General features: G+C 44.2%; 1 protein-coding gene across 1 annotated transcript in view; it reads right to left on the bottom strand.

Annotated features, from left to right (window-relative positions):
• Nucleotides 1–27,433, bottom strand: part of LOC137619557 (box C/D snoRNA protein 1) — a 69,110-nt gene that overhangs the window by 15,991 nt on the left and 25,686 nt on the right. The window contains exon 3 of the mRNA XM_068349684.1: nt 27,247–27,433. This exon is cut by the window's right edge and continues 35 nt beyond it. Within this exon, the coding sequence (XP_068205785.1) occupies nt 27,247–27,433 (187 nt within the window). The remainder of the gene's footprint in view (nt 1–27,246) is intronic.

The following is a 27,433-nucleotide window of genomic DNA, read 5'->3' as shown; positions in this document are numbered from 1 at the left end:
CTCTACAGAACCTTCCCACTGCTGAAGCGGTAGCTCACGCATGTTAGCAGATGGTGCAGCAAGAACATGCGTCTGGCAGGGTGGACTGCGCATCGGTAGTGGAGCTCTCACAGGTGGAGGGTGGGAGCAGGCAGCCGCAGTATCTGCTGAGCGCACAACCTCGGCGGGTTGTAGGTTAACAGGTGCATTGTCAACCTTCCAGCATGATACTCCTGCATGAAGGAGCAAGCTGAGACTGTATAGTCTGCAGCATGGACCACTAGGGTCTATGAAAGACAACAACAAACGGAGCTACTGTCCGTTGTGACTGAGGGTCTAAAACAGCTGGTGCGGCAACAGACGGAGTTACTGCCTGTTGCGGTACCACCTTGCCTCTCTTGGGAGGTGTGCAGTTGTCGTACTGCAGCGAGTCCGAACTGACCCAGTGGCTACACCTAGGCCGTTGGACTTGCGCGGAAGGGACCGACTTGCACTTAAAAGCTGCAAGATTTGGTCCATGGTTTCTGCGAGAAACCTCTTCCGCAGACGAGGAATAAATGGGCTCTCTCGTCTTTGTGTGGGTGGGGTGATCACGTCGGCAACGTGTGTAGATACACCCGAAACCACGGAGGGAAACGTCTGTTCGTCGATCAAGGCCTGTGGAACCCATAAGTCCTTCGACATTACTTCTCCCCTGGGCTTGGGAGCTTGTAAGAGGTATCGGACTAGGTGAACAACTGGCACGAACAGACGAACCCTCGAACGCAACACTGTAACACTTTGCGCATATCACTTTATCACTTTTGATTTTCTGTTTGCACTTATTTCACTGAACTCGAAACTTTAAGTGGTTTGTACCTGAAACACGCAATCCTATCCTTCATTAAAAGGTAGAAATTGCGAAAACAGTATTAGAATGTAACAGAAAAACATAATGAAAGATAAAGAATTCAGTGGCTGGAAAAGAGACTAAACACTAGATCAAATAAACTACGTTTAAAATCTCTCACCGCATAAAGCCTGGGAACAAGAATAAAACTCTAGAAACGTTTTACCTTCTTCCCCTATAGCGACTAGGGAGAAGAGCAAAAAACGAGAACAACGTTACCCGCTTGAACGAAACGTTTATCCTCCTCTCTCTCCCTCCGTCTCTATCTCTCTCTCTCTCTCTCTTGACTTAGAACCTGAGAGATGAGCCCAATTATATATATCGTTAAAACATATTATTTGTTAAAGGAAAAAACTGAAAGGTTTCCCAAATAAAAAGTTCCTTTATTAGAATTAAAACCATTTAAGCTAAGAAAGAATGAACGAAACGCTAGAATCGGTTTACTCTTATAAGTAGCAGACCTTAACAGGAAAAAACGATTTGACGGGCTCAATGAGAATTAACTTCGGTTCCAAGTAAGGACCGCCTACTATTAGGAAAGGTCGCATATAAACAAACATAAAGATTAATTTTTATAAGTTTATAATAAATGGAAAGTTAATCGAAGAGGCCTATAAATGGCGGAGAGATATAAAATAAATCTATAACTTTGTTAAGCAAAATTACCAAAAACCTAAACACACTTCCGTCTAAGGGAAGGGTGGGTCATAAAAAGTGAAAGAGAGTCTATACTCTCTTCGACACCAACACTTCCGTCTAAGGGAAAGGTCGGCCATTTAAAAGTGAAAGAGAGTCCATACTCTCTTCGTCACCATAATTAAATCAAATTAATTCCAAAAGCTTGCTAAGCTAATGATAAAGCTTCCTGAATAGCGAAGGCTAAACTCTAGAGCAAATACATCACCAAATTGTGAACAATAACTCCAGAATCAACAGCATATCCAAGTAGGTCTAGCCGGTGGCACGACAGAGGAAAAATTGAGTTCTTGTTGACAAGAAGTACTTGAGTACCTGCTCACAGATGGCGCTGTTGTGTACACCCCCACCTGTATAGCGATCGCTGGCGTATCCCGACCGTAGATTTCTGTCGGGCAACAGAGTTGACAGCTACATGATCATCGGGTAAGATTAATATTGAAAAAAGGCATTCCCATATTGGCTGCTGCAAGAATACAAAGATGGGCGATCCAACTTGCTGCATACGATTATGACATTCAGGTTCGTTAAGTCAGAACAAAACTGCAATGCAGATGCATTGTCAAGACTTCTGTTACCAGTAGAAGGTTGTGCAGAAGAATTTATACATTTGACATCTGAAGCAACTGAACTCAACATTGCGCAAATAAAAGCGCTTCCGATTTTGGCAAAACATTGCTAGAGAGGCGAGACATGACCCTGTGCTGTCAAAAGTATTGCTATTTACCACTACGGGATGGCCAGATGCAGCAGATATCAGTAACGATCTCAAACCATTCTATTTCCGTCGTGAGGAGATCACAGTAGAAGATGGTTGTTTGCTCTGGGGAGTGCGTATTGTTCCTTAAAAGTTTCAGGGACAGGTTCTTAACGAATTACACAGTTGTTATCCAGGGATTGTGAGAATGAAAGGATTAGCAAGAATGCACGTGTGGTGGTCCAACATTGATCAAGACATTGAACGAACAGTGCAGTAGTGTTATGCATGTCAAGAAACGCAATCGGTTCTGCTTGTAGCTCAAGGAAATCCGGGGAAATGGCCGGCGGGACCATGGAAAGGAGTCCATATTGATTTTGCTGGCCCTTTCTTAGGCGAAATGTTCATAATGGTGGACGCATATTCAAAGTGGCCACAGGTCTGTCATATGAGGTCAACTAGCAGTACGCGCACAATAGAGGTGATCAGAAAGATCTTCGCACAACATGGAGTTTGTGATGAACTTATCTCCGACAATGGGACACAGTTTACTTCAGCTGAGTTCTGTGCTTTTACTGAAAGCAATGGGATCAAACATATCTTCTCTGCACCATATCATCCAAGTACAAATGGTCAAGCAGAACGCTTTGTAAAAACGTTCAAGACTGCATTCAAGCGTGGTATGAAAGCACGTAATAGCAAAGACAGTTCGTTAAATCAAAACCTTTGTGATTTTCTCCTCACGTACCACACAACCCCGCATACCACTACCAAGCGCATATCGGCAGAATTGATGGGTAGATGGTTGAAAACACGTCTTGACCTACTGCGCCCAAATACATCGGAAAGAATTCAAAAGCAATCAGCTGGTGACATATTCAAGAAACCAACGAGACTAGTCACAATTGGAGATACCGTGTTAACCAGGGACTATCGAAATAGAAAAGAAACATGGATCTCAGGGATTGTAACTGAACGTTTGAGTCCATGTTCCTATCATGTTGGCATGGGCGACATCATCTGGAAAAGACATATTGACCAACTGCGTCGAGTTGACGGATCGGCATACAGGGAGAACCCAGTTGAAATGTCAGTGAATGCATCACAGTTCAATGTGTGTGGTGAGGACAGTAAACATAAAGCTGAAGGGGATACAGCCCCTGGAGCAATCAATGAACTGTCAGATAGCATAGAAACGCATGCTGAAAATGGGGTTAGTAAATCAGCAGTGGGTAGGCCTGTTATAAATGCTCAGAACAGGGAAAGACACTTAAATGTACCCAACAACCAGGATCCTCCAACAACTAGGTCTATCAGAAGTTCAGCTCACAGCGCAGTTTTAACGTATATCTGTGCCAGGCACTACTTCTATGCCAAGGAGATCTACAAGAACTAAGAAGGTACCAGCTTATTTGAAAGACTATGTAAAGCACTGTATTCGGAAATATGTGAAATAGGCACAAACTAGTCAAGCCATCAGATCATATACCTAAAACATTAATTTCAGTTATTTTCAGTGCAAGACATTTTGTTGTTTTATTTACATTATTTTAATACTTAGTGTTTATTGTTTTGTTCATGTTGTTTTACTACTTGGTGATTGTTGTTAATGTTTTAAGTTAGTCTTTTCTAAGTTGTCAAGCAATAATTATTAGTGGAGGGGAAGTTAATATTCTAAGTTAGTCTGTTCTACGTTGATATTGTTAATATTTTAAGTTGGTCTACTTTGTCTCATATTTCAGAAGCAATAGCTACTTGTACGAAGGGAAGAGTATTGGGTGCTACTATAGTGTGAGGTTTACCGCCATATGTCGCCTACCCAGGTGGAGGGTGAGGTCTACCGCGTGACCAGAGTCCCAAAGCCCCGCACCTAACCATCGAACATGCGAACTGCCCAAATCCATCAAAAACGTGACCTGTCCATGTGACCTGCCCATGTAAAGGGAAGCAAATCGAGCTTCTAAATCAGTTTTTCCCTCGGCCTAAAAGAGATATCATCGATATCAGCATTCTACAGTGAACCACCAGCAATATTATGTGGATCCAGCGACAGGAGCACACACACAGGCGATTGAGCGAACGTGGTTGGTCGCTAAAACGATGATTCTGAAGAGATTAATGCGAGGTGTTGGTCGTCAGCTGTTCCAGTCTCATTTTGATCATTTTTGCTGGAAGGTGATGAGAATAAATTCCAATGATCTATTTGTGTCATTCTTAGAAGATGTACGAAGTGTGTATCGCTAGAATAAATGTATGGAAATATATCATAACCTGTTTGATGTACGAAGAGTGTATCGCTAGAATAAATGTATGGAAATATAATATAACTTGTTTATTTTTACCTTAATTCCTTTTTTTAATGTAACTAGAAATACAATTATCTATTTAAGTCATCTCTAAGATGTGTTTGAATTAGGTGTTTATTGCTTAAACAAATGTATGAAATGTGTTTTATCTCTGAGGGACTAATAATTCAACAGTAGACCTCACGCTATAGTACTAACGGGAGGTAGATCTCACGCTATAGTGTGGTAGACCTCACGCTATAGTAGCGCCGAGTATTGTGTATGTTTACCACTAAGCCTAATCATATAGAACTTGTAGTTGTGGTAATTGACCATGGTGTAACTCAGTAGTGTGCTAATTGGTATATTCTACTTACAGTACATGTTAAGCTGTATAAGTCAGTAGGAAAATAAATGTAATCAACTGAAGACCTATTCTTTGCTCTCTCCCAGCCTTAATACATAAAATAGATATACTCCTTTGGTTGAAAGGAATGGGACTCTGAAGTGTAACTGACCACCGTCTAGTCCGATCTTTGACTACTGCCCCCCCAACAGAGGGCCAGAAGAATGAAGTAAAGCCAGTTATATAACATTCATTTTTAACATGTCAAAACATTTTTTTTTCAATTCACGGTAGCCGCGCAAATTCGCGAATTTTCACAACACAAACGGGCCTTTTTTAAGCAAAAAAACGTTCAAATTCACTAAACTGGTTATTAATCAAAATAAAAGTGTCAGTTAATATAATAGAAAAAAAATATATGTTAGTTAATATAATAGAAAAAAAATATATTTTCTAAGTCAAATCCATGAAAAAGAAAAAAACAAGTGAAAAATAAAGAAAAAACCAAACAATAGCACTATTAAACAACCTAGAGAGAGAGAGAGAGAGAGAGAGAGAGAGAGAGAGAGAGAGAGAGAGAGAGAGAGAGAGAGAGAGAGAGAGAGAGAGAGAGCATAAAAAATCACGTACACAATTTTTTTTTTTTGCAAATACTCCAATTCACTCTAAAATGCCCTTTAATTTTTTTTTTTTTTTTTAATCATAGTACTCCATGTAATGAACGAATGGCAATTTCAAGGCCAGCTTGATGTTACCAAACCTTTATTATGTATATTTTACCATACATTTAATTCTTTTTATTTATAATTATATCTTTAATAAAAGCTCTTAGTGTCGGTGTAGTTATCACTTGCTTGTGTGAATGCATCGTTTGTTCGACATGATCGGCGATAAAACGTAAACAAAACGTCTTTTAAAGGCGGCGTTTTTTTAGGAACAAACATGACAAAATCGCTCTTATTTCATTTATTTTGAATTTTTAAAGATGAATTAAGCAAATCAACATTAATTATTAAATAACCAATACTTTGTAAGTTTGCTGAAAAAGCTAATCTATACACAATGTGTACATGAGTTCGTTTGTTCGTTATGATCGGCAATAGAACGTAAACAAAGCAAAGGTTTCAGCTTTAGATGGCGTGTTTAGCAAAAGTATAATATAGAATCCTCTTTATATAATTTATTTTGGATTTCTAAAAATACAGCAAAAACAATTCATACAATTTAGACAGAACGGAGGACGATGGCACTTTTTAATATAAAGTTTATTTTTCCTTTTTTAAAACTTGTTTGCATGTTTCATATATACCAGTGTAGGTATAGAAAATTCTACGTTTCGGACAACAAGGCTAGCCTACCAACAGGTTAACAAAATATAGCCCGAATACTTTACTGTACTATAAATAAATATAAATAAAATTACCGTAAATTTCTATTTTACATAAACATAAAACTATATAGCCTAATTAAATGAGTATATTATAAGATTTTCAGTCAATCCTTCCAAACTACCAACACACACACACACACACACACACACACATATATATATATATATATACACAGAGAGAGAGAGAGAGAGAGAGAGAGAGAGAGAGAGAGAGAGAGAGAGAGAGATTATTATTGCATTTCAGTAGGTATCTTTTATAAATGCATACCTTGTACATGTATGTGCATATTTTTTGTGACCGTGTATTAATAATGTTTTTCAATTGCTTATTGTATTACCTGAACTGTTCGCACTGCATTTATCTAAGTTTGCCTTTATATTTGCTCCATTTTCTGTTAATTCTAACATTTATGTTTACATAGAAAACGACTCTCGTACAGTTATAAGTATGGGTAACTATGTTGTGCGGTGTTACTGTCGTCATGTACTTGCGTTTCTTTTTTATCAAAATATTATTGCAGTACAAAATTAATATGTGTTTACATTATCATTACTACATTACAGTAGTGAAATACATAACGGCATGCAATATTACTTCATTATGACTGCAATATTACTAAATTATCACTGTATTAATGAGTAAGACTGTCTTTAGAAAGATTGGGGGATTGATTGATTGATTGATTTGAAGTTCTCTGGCATCCTGACATCGAAGGTCATTGACGCCGATATCGATTATTATAAATAAAGATTAAAGAAATATTCAATTAAAACCAGAGAAGTAAATATGTTATAAAAGTTAAATAGCATCAAGAAGACCTGCTTCTGATATAAATCTAAAAATTCCACTATAAGTTAATATGACATAAAAGTTAAATAGCATTAAGAAGTCCTGCTTCTGATATGTTTAAAATTGCCACTAGCATTGTACGACACATCATGTCCAAGGATCTTGGCAAGGATGAACCCGCCACCCTCACCACGAGCCTCAAACAGATATCTATTCCTTTCAGTGCTATAAGTGGGGCATTCAGTCAACAAATGCCACACTGTCATGGGCATCAAACAGTCATCGCAATATGGTTGGTGTTGACTCGTGTGTCATCTGGGTGTGACCAATGCGGAGACGACGACAAAGAGTAGTCTCCCATTTTCGGGGCATCCCATTATGCCTCCAAGGGGATATACCAATTGCAATTTCTCTCATCTTATTTTCACTTAAACTATCCCAATGCTGTTGTAACTGTTATAAATAGAATCCTTAATTGCTGGTAAAAAATCATCACAAAGAATGGGAGACCTTCTTGATAGCAACTCGGCTGCAGCACTCTTTGCTAGTGAATCTGCCACTTCATTTCCAGACACACCTACGTGTGCCGGAACCCAGCAAAATCGAACTGTTACACCTTTTAGGCCAATAATCAAAAGCCACTCTAAAATCTTTAAAACTAAAGGGTTACTAGAATTAAAACCTTCTAAAGCTAGGACACTTCTTGAATCACTATAAATGGTAAAATAGCCCTCCTCTTTTAACGCTATTTTCTCAATAGCGGTAAGTATGCCATATAATTCCGCAGTAAATATGGAAGATATTGGAGGAAGTGCCCCTCTACAGTTAAAAGAACTACTACAGTATATACTCCAAATCCAACGCCAGCATCAGATTTGGAGCCATCGGTATATACAAAAGTTGATTCCTTATGTTCTTCAACATGTTACATAAAAAGAGACTTAACTTCTAATTCAGTCATGTGTTTTCAACACCAATAAAATATTTACAGAAAGATATCTCTGGTAATTTCCACGGAGGGGTTGATGGTATCTTAAATGGAAGTACACTACTTTACCTCTAATTTTATCAAGACTTTAATAATTGTTTTACTCGAAAGTCATAAGGTTGAGTTCCTTACAAGGCTTGCAGTCTGAAAAGCTAAAGAGTTGGGGAGTCTTTGTAACCTAAACCAATACCGAATAATGGAAGATATGCGGTAATGGTCTAGAGGTAACTCTCCAGCATCAACAAGGAGACTTGGGATAGGTGATGTTCTAAACGCTCCAGTGGACAACCTTATACCAGCATGATGTATTGAATCTAATATCTTTAATCGGCTTGGGGTGGCTAAGGAGTACATTTCACATCCATAACTAATTTTGGAAAAAAATTAAGGCCTTGTATAATTTTAAAATAGTTTTACGGTCTGCCCCCCTGGATGTATGGGACAATACTTTTAAAAGATTCAGAGCCTCAAGACATTTAGCTTTTAACGCCTTTAAGTGTGGAACCCATGTCAGCCTACAATCGAAAATCAATCCTAAAAATTTAGCTTCACCTACACATGGGATCCGTTGACCTTTCATGCATACTGTATATCCGGGTCTGGATGTAATCCCCGGATACGACAGAAATGTACAATAGTAGTTTTGCTTGTTGAAAACTTGAACCCATTCATATCAGCCCACTGAATAATTTTGTTCATTGCAAGTTGTAGTTTTCTCTCAACCATTGCCATTCTAGCTCCAGCAAATATGGAGATCTACAAATAATGTTGAGAGAACGTCCCGGGGAATGACTGAGGATATCCCATTAATTGGTAGTGCAAAAAGTTTCCCCCACTCTCACTTGAAAATCTCTATGTGAAAGAAATGATTGGATAAACAGTGGTATCTCTCCTCTTAATCCCATTTCATGAATGGTTTTAAGTAGACCATATCTCCATGTGGTATCATATGCCTTTTCAAGGTAAAAAAATTACTGTCACATGGTGCTGTTTGGAAGAAAAGGCTTCACAAATAGAAGACTCAAGTCGTATTAACACATCAGTCGTCGAGTGCATTTTTCTGAATCCACATTGAATGGGTGATAAAATACCCTTCTTTTCAAGGTACCACATCAGCCTTGCATTGACCATCTTCTCCTTGATTTTACATAAATAAGATGTCAATGCAATAGGACGATAGTTTGCTGCTAAAAACTTGTCCTTACTGGGTTTTATAAAGGTTAAAATAATGGCTAGTTCCCACTATGATCATGCCATATTCTATTAATAATGCTTAAAATAACTTTGTATTAAAATGACAAATTCGTAAGTACCGTATTTCCCATGTGATAAGACGCTACAAGTGGTAAGACACACCCTTAAATTAGCAAGGAGGTTTTAGAAAAAAAAAATGAGGATTTTAAAAACTTCTTAGCAGAAATCCATGGATAGCGACTCTAGCATGATTATTGTCTGGCACAGTAACTTTTCTTATTTTGGGTGTACTGTATTATGAAACGTTCAAGTTAATATTTATTAGCTATGTGCCGATTATCCCAATTCTATTACATATTCTTATAAGAAACTACTAAACCAGTCGTAGTTTCCACCAAAACTACACGTTTACTCATAGTGCTTTGTGTTTCAAGTGTTGTTTACATGATGAAAGCAGTGTTGCCAAAGGTTATTCATAAAATTTTGGTAAAGATGTAAAATTCTAGTAATAGTTCCAAAATTCCTCATATACCCTATAACTTTTCACACAAAATGTAGTTATTGATTATAGAAATCAATAAATTAATTTAGATGGAATACTTTCGCTACTGTTTAAGTGATTCTGGGTCTAGTTACTTTTCTGCTAACTTTGTAATACTGCACTCAACTAACAGAAGTTTTTTTCCAAGGATGTATTCAGCAACTGTCTGTTTGTATTATTTCGGAACTCAGGCAACAAAGTCATTATCAATACATGGCTTTATTACAAAATATCAACAAAATATGAGAAAATAGATATATACTGAATAAACAACTAATATGTCATAGTGTCGTCTGGTACGAGACCACTAGTTGGCATGTTTACTTGTGGAAGGGGGTTAGCGAGTCATCAGCTGATTACCAAAATAAACAAATAATTTGCTACTGTACTTCGTTAAGTGCAGTGCAATATAAAAATGAATGAATTTATATTATATGAAAGATAATTGTAGGTTTATATTCTATCTCTCGTGAGTTTGAGTGCTTGTATGTCAATAGTTAGGTGTGTCAAACTCCCCTATACAACTTTTTCTTAGTGTTAAGACGCAGGGTGATTTTGGGGGGCATTTTTCGTGAAAAAAGGTGCGTCTTATGACACGGGAAATACGGTAATTTGTATTTTTCCTAACTATGCAAACCTTAGCTATTTAATATGGGTATTACTTTCGGCGTAGCTGAAATGACGAGCCATTAGAATTTTAACGAGGGTTTACTACCCCATCGCTAGTTAGCAGGGGGTAGGGAGGGGTAGCTTGCTACCCCCCCCCCCCCCCCTCACACACACCTGTGATGAGCTCACTTTGCTTAGAGGTAGGACTTCCCGGGGGACAGGGCTGGCGGGCAAGTTTGATTAAATAGCTAAGGTTTGTATAGTTAGGAAAAATGCAAATTACCTACCAATTTGTCATTTGCTCCGTAACTGAAATACAAACCACGCTATTTAATATGGGTGACTCAACCCTTAGGAAGGGTGGTAAGTCCCCGCCATTACTGGCTTTTGGCTTTTTTCCCGGGGACTCAGTATCTGAGTGTGTCAGCACTCAATGATAAGGAGTCCCTGCACCTCGCTAGCGCCTTGCTCTGCAAAGGCCGCGGCCTACATAAGCTTGTGTGTGAAGGAATGAAGTGTGACGTGTCCTAGGAGGTTGACCTGAAGTCCTTTAGATGGAACTTTAGGCTAGGACTCTCCCAATACCACCTCGTAAGGGTATGTGGACGTGACAGTATTAGCTTAATACTAGGAACACAAGGGAACATGGTTTACCTGCAGTGGTTTGAGGTCAGCTGTGCAGAGAACCCAGGATGCTGCTTTCCCCAAGAGAGGGGAGAATGAAGAAAAGAATAAGGGCCGGGCATACCTTTTCATTCATGCAGACTAAGACCGGGTAACAATGCCCTCAACACTCTGCTACTTGTCCATTAAGGAGCCTGAGGTTTAAACAAGCTGTTGTGCAGCCACCACAGGGCCGATAGAGAACGTATCGAGCCTCCTGTGGGTCACGTCTTGCAGGTAGTGGGCTGTGAAGGTCATCTGACGCTTCCATACCTCTGCTTGTAAAACCTGCATCACTGAGTAGTTCTTCTTGAAGGCCAGGGACGTAGCTATGCCCCTGACATCGTGTGCTCTAGGGCGACGTGACGGAGGAGGGTCGGGATTCAGGGAATGATGGATAACCCTGCGAATCCAGGCTGAGATAGTATTCTTCGTAACCCTCCTCTTTGTCCTCCCGGTGGTTACAAACAGTGCCTGCACCTGAGGACGAACTGCAGCTGTTCTCTTAAGATAGAGCCTCAGACTCCTTACTGGGCACAGTAGGAGATGGTCTGGGTCATCTGTTACAGAATGAAGACTCGAAATCCGGAAAGAGTCGAACCGAGGGTCCGGCACCCCTGGATTCTGAGTCTTAGCAACAAACTCAGGGACGAATCTGAACGTTACCTCCCCCCATCCCCTTGAATGGGCGATGTCATACGAGAGACCATGAAGTTCGCCGACTCGCTTGGCCGAAGCCAAATCAAGTAGGAACACCGTCTTCCAAGTCAGGTGGCGATCAGAAGCCTGGCATAATGGTTCGAAGGGAGGTCTCTTAAGAGACCTGAGAACTCGAACCACGTTCCAAGGAGGAGGTCTCACTTCCGACTGAGGGCAGGTAAGTTCATAACTTCATATGAGTAGGGAAAGTTCCAGCGAAGAGGAAATGTCCATTCCCTTGAGTCTGAAGGCAAGGCTTAAGGCTGAGCGATAGCCATTCACTGCCAAGACTGAAAGGCGCATTTCTTCCCGCAAATATACGAGGAACTACGCTATTGCTGGAATAGTGGCATCGAGTGGAGAGATACCCCTTCCACGACACCAACCACAGAAAACTCTCCACTTTGCCTGGTAGACTCCTGCGGATGACTTTCGCAGGTGTCCATACATCCTTTCCGCAACTTGCTGCGCAAAACCTCTTTCTGTGAGGAGGTGCTGGATAGTCTCCAGGCGTGAGGCCTCAGCGAAGCTACGGCCATGTGAAAGATGTTGGCGTGTGGTTGTTTGAGTAGCTCGCGTCGTGGAGGGAGTTCTCTCAGGAGTTCCGTTATGAGTAGCAGAAGGTCCGGAAACCACTCTGCGTGATGCCATAGCGGAGCTATCAAGGTCATTGAAAGGTTGACCGATATTCTGGTCTTGTTGAGTACCCTCCTCATCAGACAGAACGGGGGAAAGGCGTAAACGTCGATGTAATCCCACCGTTGTTGGAAGGCATCTTGCCAGAGTGCCTTGGGGTCCGGGACTGTGGAGCAGTACAGCGGAAGCTTGAAATTCAAAGCTGTCGCAAACAGATCCACCGTCGGGGAACCCCACAAAGTCAGGACTTTGTTGGCTACTAGACGATCCAAAGATCACTCGGTACTCACTATCTGGGGTGCTCTGCTCAGGCTGTCGGCGAGCACATTCCTCTTGCCTGGAATGAAGCGAGCCGCAAGTGATATCGAGTGGACTTCGGACCATCTCAGGATCTCTACTGCCAGATGGGATAGCTGTTCCGAAAAGGTACCTCCCTGCTTGTTGATGTAAGCCACGACCGTGGTGTTGTCGCTCATCACCACCACAGAGTGGCCCGCCAGGACTTGGTGGAACTTCTGAAGAGCCAGGAAAACGGCCTTCATCTCTAGCAGGTTTATGTGAAGGTACTTTTCTGATTCTGACCACAGGCCTGAGGTCCTGTGGTTCTTTGAGGCCCATAGGGACCATGACGTCTGGGGAATCGTGTCCCTGATTCCACCAAGACTTGAGTCGCCATTGCAGGGATCTCATCCTGAGGCGACCATTTAGAACCAGACGGGCCAGGGATGAAAGGTGACCGAGGAGACGTAACCACGATTGGGCTGGGAGTTCTTCTCGTCTGAGGAAAGGATCTGCGACCCTCCTCAGCCTTGCTATCCTGTCGTCTGATGGGAAGGCTTTGTGGAGATTGGTGTCCAAGATTATGCCTAGATATACCAGTCGTTGAGTTGGAAGCAGAGAAGACTTCTCGAGATTTACCATGATCCCTAGATCTAGGCAAAGTCCCAGAAGTTTGTCTCGGTGTCGAAGAAGGGTCGACTCCGAGTCTGCTAGGATCAGCCAGTCGTCCAGATAACGAAGGAGACGGATGCCGATCCTGTGTGCCCATGATGAAATCAGGGTGAACACTGGTGAATACGTACCTGAGGTGCTGTGGAGAGACCGAAACACAGCACCTTGAACTGGTAGATCTTGTTGTCTAGGCTGAATCTCAAGTACTTCCTTGAAGACGGATGGACTGGGATCTGGAAGTACGCGTCCTTCAGGTCCAGTGTACACATGAAGTCTTATGGTCTCACTGCAAGTCTGACCGTGTCTGCCGTATCCATGCTGAACGGGGTTTGTTTGACAAACCTGTTCAGAGCTGAGAGATCGATGACTGGTCTCCAGCCTCCAGACGCCTTCTTTACAAGAAAGAGTCGACTGAAGAAGCCTGGGGAGCCATCAACGACCTCCTGGAGAGCGCCCTTCTTTAACATGGCCTCGACTTCTGCCCGTAGGGCTTGCCCCCTTGCTGATCCCATGGCAAAGGAGCTCAACGACACTGGATCCGCTGTCAGGGGAGGTAGAGATGTTGTGAACGGGACGCGATATCCCTGACTGATTACGGTGATCGTCCAGGAATCGGCCCCGAGTTGCTGCCACCTGATTGCGCAACTTTGTAGGTATCCCCCCGCTGGTGGACATGCAGGGGGATTGACAATCCTAGCGTTTGCGGCCTCGGCCACTCCCTCTAGGATTTTTCCCTACCCTGGAGGACTTCTTGCCTTTCTTGTCTTTGACAGGAAAAGGCTTCGACACCGTTGCCTTTGCTGCCACTGCCGGTTTCGTCGTCTTGGACGGGCGAGGTTGTTGAGGTGCTGGAGGTTTATAGGGCTTTGATGTAAGAGCCCTATGTAGGAGAGAGTCCTGGTTGGACTTCCTCCACCTCTCAGCTGCCTGTTCCACGTCTTTAGGCTCAAACAGATTCTTTCCCAAGATGGAAGAATGTCTGAGCCTACTGACCTCGACGCTGGGGACCTTCGTGTGGAACCTCTCGGCCACCTCTTCACGTCGTTTCAAAACGGAAATGGCCCACAAGTTCGAGACTTGGTGGGCCAGAAACTCGATGGTGCGCGTGCCCGAAAGTAGGAAGGTCTCCAAGGCCTTCCTGGTATTCTCCTTAGACAGGTCCTCGGATCGTAACAGGATGCCGAGAGACCCTAGCCAGACGTCCAGCCACGAAGTAGCCTGCGTGGCACACTTCGCAACCTTCTCCTGACTGAGGATCTCTATCGCCGAGAAAGACACTTGCCGGCTGGAGAGCCTCTCTAGAGGGACTCCCCTGGTAAGCTCTTCCACAGAGTGGTGTAAGGGAAGAGCTAAGCAAGATTCCTCCATGATCTCGAAGTACCTCCTCTGATGTACTCAAGGAGGAGGGAGGAGTTTATTGCCGGCACTGGAACGGCTGGAGGAGGCGAGCTCGGAGAGCTGGGCCTCAACCTTATCCCTGGCACTCTTCACCCCTTGGGACCAGGGCAAAGCCGCACTGGCCTTAGAGGGTTTCTGAGTGCCAAAGACTCGGTCCAGGACCGTGCCCTCGCCCTCTCGAGGGGGAATCTCAGGATCCAGGAACCTGTTGAGATTCCTCATCAGGGTCAGAACCTGCTAGAAGGCATGCTCTGACTCCTGTGGCTCCCCTCCTGAAGGACTGGCAGCAAAGTCTCCTGTCCCCAAAGGCTCTTCTTGGGGGGACTCGTGGACGTTCTCTGCGGGTCTTGTTGGCTCTGGTTGAATCCTTGAGGATGATTTCGGGATGGTCTTAGAGTCCTTTGGTTCTCTCCGGGGAGGAATACAGGACTCCAGCAGCGATGGCGGGGGGCTCTTCTCCGCCCCTACCCGGGACGACTCCTATGCGCGGGGTGGGGTTTCTCCCATTGGTGCGATGGGAGAACACTTCACCTCGGTACCACAGGGGAGGGAGAGAAAGTCTGGGGGGGGGGAGAGGGAGCCTTCCTCAAGGACTTCCGAGGAGCCAGCTTGGCCCTAGGAGAAGTCACCACGTCGTCTACTCCTCTCTTCCTCTTCAGGGGGGTCAGAGCCGCCATTGATTTGAGGCCCATCTCAGAGAAGGCAGGTTTGAAAGCCTGCATGACAGCTCAGACGAGAGACCCGAACCATGGCTGCTTACTGACAGCAGCGCTGTCAGAGACTCCCTCTGGAGGGAAGGGGATCGGGCGATCCTTAGGAGTAGAAACCACAACAGGGTCTGCCTGAAAGGAAGAAGATGAAGGTTGGTTCCTGGACCTATCCGGAGTTCTCCCCTCCTCCGGCAAGCGTGCTGGTCTGCGCTTGCGGGGGGGGGGGGGGGGGAACGCGAAAACGATGTCCTGGTTGCTCGTGTTCCTGTCCCTTCGCGCGTGAGCTCGCGCTGTGAATCCCGCTGGGAATCGCGCTGGGGTTTGTGCTGGCGCTCGCGCGATGGGATTTTGCCTGATTCGCGCGCGGAGGCGATGGCGAGGGTGCGCGGGCGAGCAATGGCGTGCGGGTGAGCGATGGCGCGCAGGCGAGCGATGGCGCGCAGGCGAGCGATGGCGCGCAGGCGAGCGATGGCGCGCAGGCGAGCGATGGCGCGATGGCGCGCAGGCGAGGGGGTGCGTTGGCGCGTCGGCGAGTGGGCGCGTTGGCGAGCGATGGCGCGCAGGCGATGGAGCGCGTGGGCGCGCAGTGGCGCGATCTGGAGATTGAAGAGGATGCGCAGTAGGCTGTACAAGCGTTCGCGCGCGCGTGGACGCGCAGGATCCCGGTGAGCCCGTGAGGGCGAAAGCGTTGGGCGCGCAGGGGAAATACCCTTAGCGCGTGGGCGCGCAGGAGGGCGCACATCAAGAGCTGGAGAACGTGCAGGTGCGCGCGATGGCGCGTAGGAGCAGGCGGGGTCCGATGGCGCGTCGGTGTTACGTGGTGCGTAGGAGATCGCTGGCGAGAAGGAAAAGGAATCTTCCCTCCTGCTCCCAGATCCGAAGATCGTGGGCGCGCAGGAGAACGCTGGCGCGCAGGCGAACGCTGGCGCGTAGGAGAAGAGCGCTGGCGAGCAGGAGATCGTGGGCGCGCGTGGCGCACATCAGGATAAGGGCGCGCAGATGTGCGCTGGCGAGGAGGTGATCGCTGGCGCGCAGGCAGCACTGGCGAGCAGGAGAGCGCTGGCGCGTTGTCTCAGGAACAGGAGATCGCTGGCGCTTTGTCCCTGGAACAGGTGATCGCTGGTTTGATGTCTCCGGAACAGCAGGAGAGCGCTTGCACGCAATTGCGCGCGGGCGCGCAGGAGAACGTTGGGGCGCAGGGGATACCAGGCGCTTAAGGGACTTAGTCACAATGTGAGAAAGTCCTTTTTGCCCCGAAGGGACCGATGCCTGTTTGATATCGGGGAGTGTGGGCGCCCACAGCGCATCAGCGGCCAGGAACGGAGACGGCAGGTCAGCAGGTCTGGCAGGTGAAGGAGATCGCGAACGATCTGCAGAGAGGTCCAGGGATGCATCTGTAACGGTCGGTGCACAGTGTGGAGGATCCTCTGCGGGGGACTGCGAAGGTGAAGAACCGAAGAGGAGCCTCCTAACACCCTTGTGGGGTGAAGGAAGGCCTCTACGGCGAAGAGGAGGGCGAGCTTTGCGTCTGATACATCCTCTGGGAGCAGCACGCAGACCATCGGCAGTCCTCCGAAGAGGAGTCTCTGTTAGTGAACTCCTCCGAGGGGGAGAAACACCTGCAGGAGAGACCGTTGGACTTAGCTCCTCCCTCGAAAGATGTTCGGAGGGGGGAACTAAGCCTTCAGCTACATCAGCAACCGAAGCAGAGGTTTGACCAAACTCGTCAGAAGCCTCTGCCACAACGACGTCGACGATAGACAGAGGATCAACCTCTGCTACCGCCGGCGACTGTTTGACAGCAGCTCCCAACCTGATTATGTCAAACAGGGCTTCCTTGGAGGGCGAGCCCTGAAGTCCCAAGGAAGCCCAAAGCTGTAACAAATCATTGTTAGACACGTTATCATTAGACAACTCATTGTTAGACACGTTATCATTAGACAACTCATTGTTAGACACGTTATCATTAGACAAATCATTGTTAGACACGTTATCATTAGACAAATTAAAATCCTCCCCCGGGGGAGGAGGAGGAGCTGCCTCGCTATGGAAGGCAACTCCCTCTCCCAAACCCCGAGATTGGTCAACAGAAATGCGGCCTACACTACCACTCGACAGCCTCTCAGAAGAGACCGATTGAGTGGGAGTTTCGGAGGAGGTTTGGGCTACGGAGGAAGAGTCCTTGGGATTTTCTCTCTTCAAGGAAACCCTTGAAGGAGAAATATCCCGTTTGGACTTCTTCTGGCGCCGGGAAAACCTCTCCCACTGGGAGGTAGACCACTCCCTACAATCACCGCATACTTTATCTCTGTCACACCGTTGACCCCTACAAAAAGGACACAAGGTGTGAGGGTCCGTGTCGACCGCCGACATATAAGTTCCACAAGGGCGGTCAGGTAAACCGGGACACTTCCACATTGTAGAGGCCAACTTCCAAACACTCTGTCAAAAAGAAAAAGCAAACAAAGATCAATGGCTATTAATGTAGGCGAGGGTGGGAACGGACACGTCCGATCGTCACCCGAGCGAAAAGCAAAGTGAGCTCATCACAGGTGTGTGAGTGTGTGTGTGTGTGTGGGGGGGGGGTAGCAAGCTACCCCTCCCTAGTAAACCCTCGTTAAAATTCTAATGGCTCGTCATTTCAGCTACGCCAAAAATAATACCCATATTAAATAGCGTGGTTTGTATTTGTTACCGAACAAATGTACATGTTTAATCATTGCATATGGAATTCCATCGGGTCCAAGGGCTGTATCGTTGCAATGAGCAAGTGCGGAATCAAATTCTCTTTCAGTGAGAGGAGAATTATACGACTTCCCTTCCTGTTGCAAAATTTAAAATTTTCTTTTCTTCAATTCTCCTATACTGGTGACCAGGAGCTCCTTCACACTTGCGTGATACATTTGACAAATGATCAGCTAGGGCATTGCTAACATCATTTGCTTCAGTTACATACTGACAATTCACCTTCAACACTGGCGGTGGGTTGGCGGTGAATTTAACAGCTATCTTTTTTACTTTCCTCCACACCTAAGATGGTGGTGTTCTACTGTTAATGGAGGAAACAAAAGACATCCATGACTAGCGCCTTGCTTATTTCATGGCACGACAGAACAGTACTCTACATTTCTTGAATATAATTAAATTCTCATCAGTTTGGCGTCTACGCAATCGTGTTAGAGATCTTCTTGTGGCTCTGTGAAGGGCAGTTAGTTCTGAAGACCACCAGGGGACTGGTCGTCGTTTGAATAACCCTGTTGTTTTGGGAATTGAATTGACTCCTGCTGTATGGAGAGTTCCATTCAGTAAGTCTATTGCATCATCAATATTTTCAACCTGTCCTGCATCCCCCTCAATTTCGCTTAGCTCACGAAATTTATCCCAGTCCGCCTTGTCAACATTTCATCGTGGCGATCTCTGTAAAGGTGGACCATTGTTGGTGTTTACTGATTGGTGCATGATCACTAGTATGCCAATCATCTAATGTCCTCCAATCAAAATTGAGAAGGCAATTAGAGCTTACGATTGATAGGTTAATACATGACAAGGTACCTGTCCGGACATGAAAATATGTGGGCTCTCCTGTATTAAGGAGTCCCACATCTTCTTTTTCCACAATTGATGATATGATATTTCCCCTTGTGTTTGCTAAAACATCACCCGACAAAGGATGTCTACCATTCAAATCTCCAAGTAAAAGAAAAGGTTGAGGGAGTTATTGAATCATACAGAATGTTACCATTTAGAGGCAAGTACAGAGAACAAATTGTATATTTTCTCCCTATATCAATCTGTACAACCACTGCCTGCAGAGGTGTATGAATAGATAAGGGTATTTGGGGAACATCTCCACGAATGTATATGAGACTTCCGCCATGGCTCCCTAATCGGTGATCATACAGTGTCCTATAGCTAATATATTCGCGAGGACAAGGGGTATTAGCATCAAGCTTGCTCTCCTGTAGACATATAATTATTGGGGAAGGCTCATGAATCAAGAGCTTAAGTTCTTTATATTTGCCCCTTAAACCCTGACAATTCCATTGCAAAATGGAGGAAAAAACTATGCTTTATTTTTTGGAAGAAATTTTGTATGAAGTCTTCCCATTAGCAATTTTTGATTAAACACTATTTCCCGGTGGTTTTATTAGAGAGGGTCTTGATAAATTGAGTTTTGTGTTTGTTATTTTTTTTTTTTTGTCCTTCTGATCTAATTGTTGAGGGGGATGGTGGACCTCAACTTGAATTTCTGATTTATTTAAATTGTCTTCTGGTTGATCAGAATCATCAACAGACAAAACATCATATTTATCTTATGTCATAACTAATATTTCCTATGGAAGGGGGTGAGAGAGATGGAGGTCTCTCTCTTTTCCAATTGATAGGTATTGAGCTACCAGGTTTTTTTACCTTCCCAACTACAGGTGCCCCTGGTAACTTGGTTTCAAGTGGAATCTCCATTAAATCAGGCAAGGACATGGCCAGGGAGAGGTTAGTACTATCCTCTGTAATGGGGGATAGAGGTTGGATAGTGGTGGGCAATGTCTTTTTCTTGATACACGATGGTAAATCTTTAGGAGGAGATATTCTTGTCCCATTATGCAGCACTTTATCAGTACTTACAGTAGTAGGTGGGTTAGATGATTCCCAAGGAATTTTTCTCCTGTTTTTAATGTCTTTGCATAGGTAGTAGATTTATTTAATAATCTCTTGGCGTGCCCTATGCTTACATGTTCAATAATTGATCTATTGAGGGCAGCTTCTTCTGACTTATAAAAATGGCCGCTCCTATCATTAGATTTATAATTTGAGTTGCAGTTCAAGCACCTTGCCTCAAGTGTATATTCTCCATAGTAAAGATTGGAGCAAGTATTACAAATTTTATCATTCTTGCAAACTTTGGAAGAATGCCCAAATTTAAAGCAATTAAAACATCAGCATCCTGGAAAGTAAGGATAATCATTGATGTTCCAGGTACTTTATGTACTTTCCACACTGATAGTGGACACAGCCAATATCTCTTCTTCCATAAATTCATATAAATCCCTATTGAAAACCACTCCTCTTCCATAGCTAAAGTTTAGATGGGGTTTGATGTCCAATTTTATATCAGCATTTGCTGTCTTTACATTGGACAATATAACTGACTTGGCCTTTATCAAGTAACTTTTCTTACCGAATTGAGATATATCTCCAGGTGCGATTGTTCCTACCTTCCTCTGAAGAAATTTGCAGATCTTAAAATAATTTTCTGTACCTCCTGTAGATTGAGCAAGAAGCCACACAGGTGGTTTTGGCTTTCTTTGGGATGGCATATCTATTTCTAAGTCTTTATCAATCCAGTCTGCTAGTCTGTAGACATCCAGATCTTTAGGTGGCCCATCACACAGTGCACCCTTAATACTCATATTAACAATATTACGGCTTGCATGGAATGCTTCCTTGTGACAATTAAATAATAACCAAGAATCCCATTTATCATCTAAAGTTTCACTCTAATTTCTTTTATTAATCCGTAGCATTCAAACATTTTATTTAGCACATCATAATTAGCTTCTAATGGGATTTGTGTAACGAGCAGGATTTTCAATCCCCCTGTGTTGCCCAAATTACCTTTTTCTCGAATGTTCGAAGAATAGTCCTTTTCAGTTCCTATGTCGTCAACGGAATTTTCTTTAAACAAATTGCCAGAGGTCGTCAACAGTGCCAGAGGCGAGTCAACATATCCAGGAAAGGGGGGGGGGGGGTCGTTGTCACAAGAATCCATGAGAAAAAAGAAGAGAGAAATGGGATTTGAAATTGTTTGATTCACCTGCTTGAGAACATTAAGGCATCACATGTTGGGAAGGAAATTTGCACTCTCCACTACCGGCACAATGAGAATATACTCCCCAGATGGTCCACTCCATACCCTACACGAAGGATAGCACCAAAACAGATATAGAGGCACAGGTGTAAGCTGAACCTGCCTGTTAGGACTGAGGCCTAGAAACTATGGAATCATCCACCCCATATCTGTAATGATGGGCTTCCGGCCAAAATCTGAGTCTCCTACCCCAAGCATTGGATCCCCCTGGATTCCGAAGACCCAATACTTGAGAATAGTTCCGCCAAAAAGGTCCAAACCATCTTCGGGATGGCTGAGATCATTCAATACTCTCACACATAGCTTTGAGCACAAATACCTCCCAACCGTGACATCTCTTCCCATTCATCATCCATGCCATACAAAAAAAGAAGACATACATATATATGTAAATATATACACATATACATATGGGAAATTTTACTCATAGGGTTGGGACAGCAACATGAAAGAAAGTTTATAAAAAAATTAGGAGAAGGTTGAAGTAATATAAAGAGGAAGAAAAAGATAAGAAAGAGAGAAATTTAGATTCAAACTGGGGGAGCAATTTCTCCAAGTTCGAGAGCCCTCTTGCCTGTCACCAAGTTTCAGCACGGGAATAAAATGCTGTGCTGAAGCTCAATGACTTCATCAAGGCATCCTCTCATTAAGAGGGAAAAGTTGGGGGAAGTTATTATTATTATTATTATTATTATTATTATTATTACTTGCTAAGCTACAACCCTAGTTGGAAAAGCAGGATGCTATAAGCACAGGGGGTCCAACAGGGAAATCAGCCCAGTGAGGAAAGGAAACAAGGATAAATAACATATTTTATGGACAGTTAACATTAACATAAGTATTTCCTATATAAACTATGAAAACTTTAACAAAGCAGAATGAAGAGAAATAAGAAAGAATAGTGTGCCCGAGTGTACCCTCAAGCAAGAGAACTCTAACCCAAGACAGTGTGACGGGGGAGGGAGAAGGGTGTGAACTCAAAGGCAGATTGGAAACGACTGAGTTGTTTATTAAGGAACACTCTCCTTTATATACAAAACCTCAAGGCAACAGGACATAACATGTTCGAGAGACAGACAATGTTCAGAGCAAAACAGCAGACATGAATTTTCATGTTCGTTTGAGTGCGAGGGAAGAGCGAAGATACAAGCATATTATATACAAAAGGAATTATGTACAATTGTCTGACACGGTTGGTACATGGCTCCCCCTCTAAAAATGACATACTGAACATGTTAAATAGGTGCCCTGAATCTGGAGAGGTAGTAGTAAAAACTGCGCCGATTAGCGACAGTGAGTGGCTGTAGAAGTCGTTGGTTTGGGTGCGAGCGAGTGGTGGATGATGGGTGGCTGTTGCCGCTCCGGCTCGTCACGGGGTAGGCGTGTGTCTCCTACGGCATTCATAGGCGTGTCCTACAGCATTCATAGGCGAGTGTGTCCTACGGCATTCATAGGCGTGTGTCCTACGGCATTCATAGGCCTACGGCATTCATAGGCGTGTCCTACGGCATTCACGTCAGCTTCGGTTGAAGTTGAATAGATGTCCTCTTCGTCACGAGTGGAGGCGTTGATGGAGGTTTGAAAGTCATGAAGTGGGTTCACATTACGAGGAGAGCTGTCTGCGGCAGGTTGCAGGCGAGTAATACTGGTCATTTTCCCGAGTGTGAGCGAAGCCCTTTGGTCCCCCAACGGTTGTTGAGAGAGCTGAAAAGGCGTTGTTATACGGGCGGCTGGCGACGGCGAGTACTGCTGCAGAAGGTATGCGTTGACGGCGTCATAGTAACGGTGAGAGGTGTAGGGGGGATGGGGAGGCGGGAGGAGCGAGTCACTCCGGGGTCACCAATGTGACGGGGCCGAGAGAGGAGGGTGTGAACTCAAAGGCAGATTGGAAACGACTGAGTTGTTTATTAAGGAACACTCTCCTTTGTATACAAAACCTCAAGGCAACAGGACATAACATGTTCGAGAGACAGACAATGTTCAGAGCAAAACAGCAGACATGAATTTTCATGTTCGTTTGAGTGCGAGGGAAGAGCGAAGATACAAGCATATTATATACAAAAGGAATTATGTACAATTGTGTGACACACGGTTGGTACAACAGTGAAAGACCATGGTACAGAGGCTATGGCACTACCCAAGACTAGAGAACAATGTTTTGATTTTGGAGTTTCGTTCTCCAAGAAGAGCTGCTTACCAAAGCTAGAGTCTGTTCTACCCTTACCAAGAGGAAAGTGGCCACTGAACAATTACATTGAAGTGGTTAATTGCTTTGGTGAAGAAGAATTGTTTGGGAATATCAGTGTTGTCAGGTGAACGAGGACAGAGGAGAATATGTAGAGAATAGGCCAGACTATTTGGTTAGAGAATAGGCCAGACTATTTGGTGTATGTAGAAGCAAAGGGTATATGATCTCATACATAGGCATTTTGAATCTGCATCTAAAATTCGCTGTTTTTCGACATTCGCGGCGGGTAAAGGACGTAACACCTGCGAATGCTGGGACCATACCACAATCTTTCCTCGTAAGAAGCCGGGCTTGCTACAGAATGGATGACACCACATGTCAAAGCATAAAAGTGTCAAGTGACTTGTGGATTCAATATCTCAAATAAAAAGCTGTAAAGGTACTGTAGTCTGTTTTTTCCAAACCCCTTCCTTCAGTCCTTGGCCCACAGACAGGTTTCTTTTGAAATAGAGAGATGGTGCAATACCTCTGACTTCGTGGCTCTGATCTTGGCTAGTGAGGCAACCGTCTCATCAACCTGAATGTAAGTTCTCCGGATCATCTCACGAAGCCAGAGAAAGATCGTGTTCCTTGACATCTCTTTTTGGACCTGCCAGTGCTAATTAAGTCTCCCACACTCAGAACTTTTAACTGAAATACCTTTCCCTCCAGCACGAAGTGTAGGAACTTTCCAAATGACTGATGGATTGGTATTTGAAAGTAGGCGTCATTCAGGTCTTGAGACATCATGAAATCATTCATCCTGATGGCACTCATACAGTGCTCACCCTCTTCATCTTGAACATCCAAAGTGCAGAACTTTGAACTGAAATACTTTCCCTTCAAGGACGAAGTGGAGTAACTTCCTAGACGACCGATGGATTGGTATTTGAAAGTAGGCATCATTCAGGTCCAGACATCATGAAATCGTTCCTTCTGATGGCACTAACACAGTGCTTGCCGCTATCATCTTGAACAGGGTCTGTAACAAAAACTTGGTCAAGGGGAGAGGTTAATTGCCCTGTCTCCAGCCACAGTTGACTTCTCTACGAGGAGCAAAAGACTGTAAAAGCCTGGAAAACTGTCCTATACAATCTTTCCTGAGCCCTAGTACAGCAATTTTCTTGCTTCTGCCTGACGGACAAGGTCCTTTTCTGAAGTCAGGAGATACTATGTGAACACTGTCGGAATATGAGTGAAGTAGGATGAGAGCCAATAAATGGGGATGGTATCTGTCCTGAAGGACCTCTACAGTTCCAATCCTCACTCCTGTAATATTGCTACACTGACAGGCATCCCCCACTCGTAGTAGTTGCAGCAAGAGACTACCAGCCTTGGCGCTCTCTGGTTCTTCTCCTGCCCCTTCGTATTTTATCCTGGCTGGACCAGGAACGAAAAGGTTGAATGACTTTAGAGGAGATAAGAGGGGTGGACTTAGCTCTCAAAGTCAAGGAAGACTACTTTAAGGCTAACTTTAAAGGGCTTGAGGTTGTCGCTATTAAGTTCAATTTAGATAGCCCTATGCCATTGAAGGTGGAAAAGGGAATCTTGACCAGTCTTCTTCCACTTATCCACTGTCTCATCAACTTTTAGCTGGATGGAAATAAGGCTGGACTGTGTCAAATCAAGGAATTTTGGAGTGACAACACCACCTGTTGCCCGATTTGCATGGCAAATTTAGCCGCTACCAAGTCCCTCCATTTGAGCACCTAGTTGGTCCACTTGTTGACAGACTGAGGGGCTAAGAAAGTGACTGCCTTCACCCCTGACAGAACTAGGTCTGTGAAATTTCTTGTTTTCAGGATTTTTTAGACCCTAAGAATACTTGAAGTAAGCCACTGTCTCCATCCAGTAGTCCAACCAACATATTGCTTGGAGACTTACCCTGTTGGCAGACTCGGACACTGAGAAAATTGTTAACCTTGTTACAAGTCTTTCTACGAGGCCCCAGTGACAGTGTCATCACTGTCTCATTCAGCAGTAGAGGGGAAAGAATGACTTCCTATTGGACATAAATTCTCTGAGAGGAGGGTGCAAGAAGTTGGATTTTATTTGGGCAATCGAGTTGCTGGATCCAGAGAGCTGAGTATCAATGCTCTCTGTCGTTTCCAAAACCAGTTCAGACCAAGGTATCTCAAGGATGAGCCTCGTACCTTGAAGGGCGCCGAAGAGCCAATCAATGGTCTTCTTGCCCTTAACTGGAGCTCTGGTTGCTTCCCCTAGGTTAATTTCTCTGGTTAAATATAAGACCTTAATAAAGGTTCATTTAGTTTCCAGGTTTCCTGCCTCTGCCAGGAGAGGCCCTAAATTGGGAGTTTGAGGGTCTACTTTGTCTTTGGACTCCTCCTTTCTTGGGAGGGGAGAGGACTCAGTTTATTCTGAAGAGTGGTCTCAGGGTTTCTCCTTGCTCTACAGTCCTAAGACTGAACTTGAACAATACCCTGAAAAAGTCGATGCCATTACTAAAGGGGTTCTGCTTCCTCCTTAGCACTAGAGGTATCCTCTGCTTTCGCACGAGTCTTGGGTGATATGGCAAAGGCCTGTATCACTAAAGTGCTCACGGGATAACTCCAGGAAGAACTGTGAACTGACTTGTCCTCCGGCTATCTGTCTGAAGAGGTTGAGATCTACTTATCTTTCCTATCTGAAAGAAGTCTCTCTTCCTAGCTAGGGATAAGTATTTGGGAGACGGATGTCTCCTAGCTAGAATAACGGAATGCCATTTGATGTGTTTGTCACTCAAGGACTACCTAAGGGTACCAGACATTAGAGTCAACTCCCTAACTCTCCTTGGATTCCGAGTCCTGTCTCATGCCAAATGACTACAGGTGGTTCTTCTAATAAATGTTCTCGTGTGGGACAATTATGCGAGGACCAGTCATGGGAACCCCTAGTGTGAAATGACCCGACACTTGGGGCATGAGCATGTGACTTAGTGGACCCTGTCTGGTAAGACGAATCCATGATGACCTCCCTATGCAGGGGGATCTAACACATGAGGAACTATTGAGTAGTGAGTAGTCATACAGTGTGGAGATCCAACATGTGGGGATCTAGTGGGCAGGGATCCAATATGTTGGGATCTAGTGCATGGGAATTCAGCTTGTAGAGTTCTGGTTCATGGAGATCTAGCACATCGGGACCTACCGCATGGGGATATAGCATAGAAGTACAGTACTGTATAGAGCATATGGACCTAGTTCCTTGTCTTAACATATAAGCTCTCTGCATGTGAATCTCTAGAACATGAAAACCTACCTTGTGATGGTGCTACACGTGGAGACTTCCCCGCCACCTGTCAGTAACTATAGAGAACTTTGTTAGAAATTCTGACAGCCAGGTTCCAGCTTTGTTGAAATCATACTCCTATTAAAGGACAAGGGTTTGTATTCGCGTAGGAACAAGTATAGATTACAGAATCTTTAGGAAATGCCAGGAGGCATGGCACTTGAGCTAATATGGGATAACAATTGATTATGTAAGATACAGCGATGAAATAGACTCAATAGATCAGGTGTGACCAAACCACATCTTGAGTCTTTGTCACCAAATGTCTCCTTGGTGGGCTCTTAAAAGAAAGAAAATGGGATTTTTTTTTTTTTGGGGGGGGGGTAATGTGGCTAAATAGTCAGCTAGGAGAACAAAACAATATGAACATCAAGGGAGACTCATAGAATTAAGAGTTACCTTACCTTATTATTCCTTCTTTGAAATAATACCGTGTGGAATTTTCTTGATGCGCAACAAAATGGTTTGGCATAAACTTTAAAAGGGTTCCTCGATTCCATGCTTCACTCTTGAGGCGTTGCAAAAAATGAGGCAATGGCGGCCTTTCACCATGCTTCAACATAATATGGCGTCTCAATGGGTGGCGATGAT

This window comes from Palaemon carinicauda, chromosome 26 (assembly GCF_036898095.1).
Source record: "Palaemon carinicauda isolate YSFRI2023 chromosome 26, ASM3689809v2, whole genome shotgun sequence".
Classification (NCBI taxonomy): domain Eukaryota; kingdom Metazoa; phylum Arthropoda; class Malacostraca; order Decapoda; family Palaemonidae; genus Palaemon; species Palaemon carinicauda.
This window is presented reverse-complemented; position numbering and strand designations above follow the sequence as displayed.